Raw genomic sequence first — 1,555 nt, forward strand, 5'->3', positions numbered from 1 at the left:
GTTTTTTGTTCGTCCATTGCTTCATTTGTTCATTCATTCGGTCATTCCTTCAACATCTCAGGCCATTCCATTTACCTATCACAGTCCTTTCCTCATCTTCAACCCCCCCCCCCCCCCAAACACCGTCTACCCCAGCTCTCACCTTCGCCCAGGTCCATCACGGCTAGCAGAGCGCTGCTCCTGGCCTCCCCCAGACTGTTGGTGGCCACGCACGTGTAGAGGCCAGCGTCGCCAGGCTTGCAGTCCCTGATCCACAGCCCCCCCGTGTCCCCGTCACCCGAGGGGGGTTGCAGCTCCTCCTCGTTATGGTACCAACACAGGGTGGGGCGCGGGTGTCCCCCCACCGACACCCTCAGCCTGATGTCACATCCCGTGCCTACAGCCGCCTTGCGGAGTTTACGAAGGAAGACCGGAAGGGCCGCATCAGGGGGGAAGGTGTCTTCCTTTGTCCCGGGGTCCGGTACCAACCGGTCCAAGTTGGCAACTTTTGCCCGTTTAGAGGGGATGTTGGAGGGGCCATTGTGAGCTCCACTGGTGTTGGCCATTTTTGGGGTTTTTGACACTTGGGATTTGTCCATGGTGCAAGCAGACGAGTTGGCAAGCTGGTTCGGGGTGTGGAGGTGTTCTGGTGGGTCAGAGGTCTGGAGAAGACTGTGCTGAAGTGACTCAGAACCTCTGACACCCGTCAGGGCTCCTGCTTTTGGAGGGTCTTGTCGGAATCCTCCAGGGCTTCCAGAAGCTCCAGATCCATCACCAACAGCAACATTGAGCTCTCCATTCTGGTACACATTCAGACTGTAGACTGAAGGTTGTAGTTTGTAAGTTGGGGAACTAAAGTTCTTATGGCTTTTGAACCATCACAACTTGTGATCTTTATGATGTCATGCTGAATTATCATGTTAAAATACCATCATTGTTAAAACTATGTCATTACTGTGTAGTTACCATGTAGCATACGCATTTAAAGTGTAATTACAGAAACCCAGCTGTCTCACAGTTTGTCTTACTCTATCCAATCACCAACTGTAATGAGACAACATTTACAATAACATAAGCACCTTATACATGTTACTAAGTTAATTCTATTAAATTGTTATACAATAACCATGAAATAACTCTTATGTAAAACCCCAAAATAGAATTTGATCAACTTACGGACTTGGCTTACCTTGGTGACAGTGCCATTGATGGAATCTCTTGTCACATCCTCACAAAATCCAGTCAAAGTAACACGAGATCTGGAGAGCCAAAAGTTTCATCTCAAATCAATTAGGGTGAGCGGTGTGTGTAGCGTCCTCAGACGGGCAGGACAGCCTAGCGCGAGTCCTGTCTGGATCATGTGGCATTAGCAGCCTGAGCTCCGACCCCTTTGAAGGGCTCTGGGGTGCAGGGTCAGCTTACACCCTCCCTGGGAGAGGGGTGGGGGCAGAGGGGTGGGGGCAGAGGGGTGGGAGCAGAGGGGTGGGGGCAGAGGGGTGGGGGCAGGAGCAAAGAGAGAGTGTCAGAGAGAGAAGTGAAGGGCGGTGGGAGTGGGCGAGAGATATTGTGTAAAGAT

At 51.5% G+C, this 1,555-nt stretch overlaps 1 protein-coding gene across 3 annotated transcripts in view; it reads right to left on the reverse strand.

The window, feature by feature from the left end:
- Positions 1–1,353, reverse strand: part of spega (striated muscle enriched protein kinase a) — a 42,053-nt gene extending 40,700 nt beyond the window's left edge. For all 3 annotated transcript variants that reach the window (XM_047030824.1, XM_047030823.1, XM_047030821.1), the window contains exons 1-2: positions 1,169–1,353; positions 143–802 (exon numbers count right to left, since the gene is read on the reverse strand). In XM_047030824.1, coding sequence (XP_046886780.1) covers positions 143–578 — 436 coding nt within the window. In that variant the 5' untranslated portion in view covers positions 579–802; positions 1,169–1,353. The remainder of the gene's footprint in view (positions 1–142; positions 803–1,168) is intronic.
- Positions 1,354–1,555: the final 202 nt, after the last annotated feature.

This window comes from Hypomesus transpacificus, chromosome 12 (assembly GCF_021917145.1).
Source record: "Hypomesus transpacificus isolate Combined female chromosome 12, fHypTra1, whole genome shotgun sequence".
Classification (NCBI taxonomy): Eukaryota; Metazoa; Chordata; class Actinopteri; order Osmeriformes; family Osmeridae; genus Hypomesus; species Hypomesus transpacificus.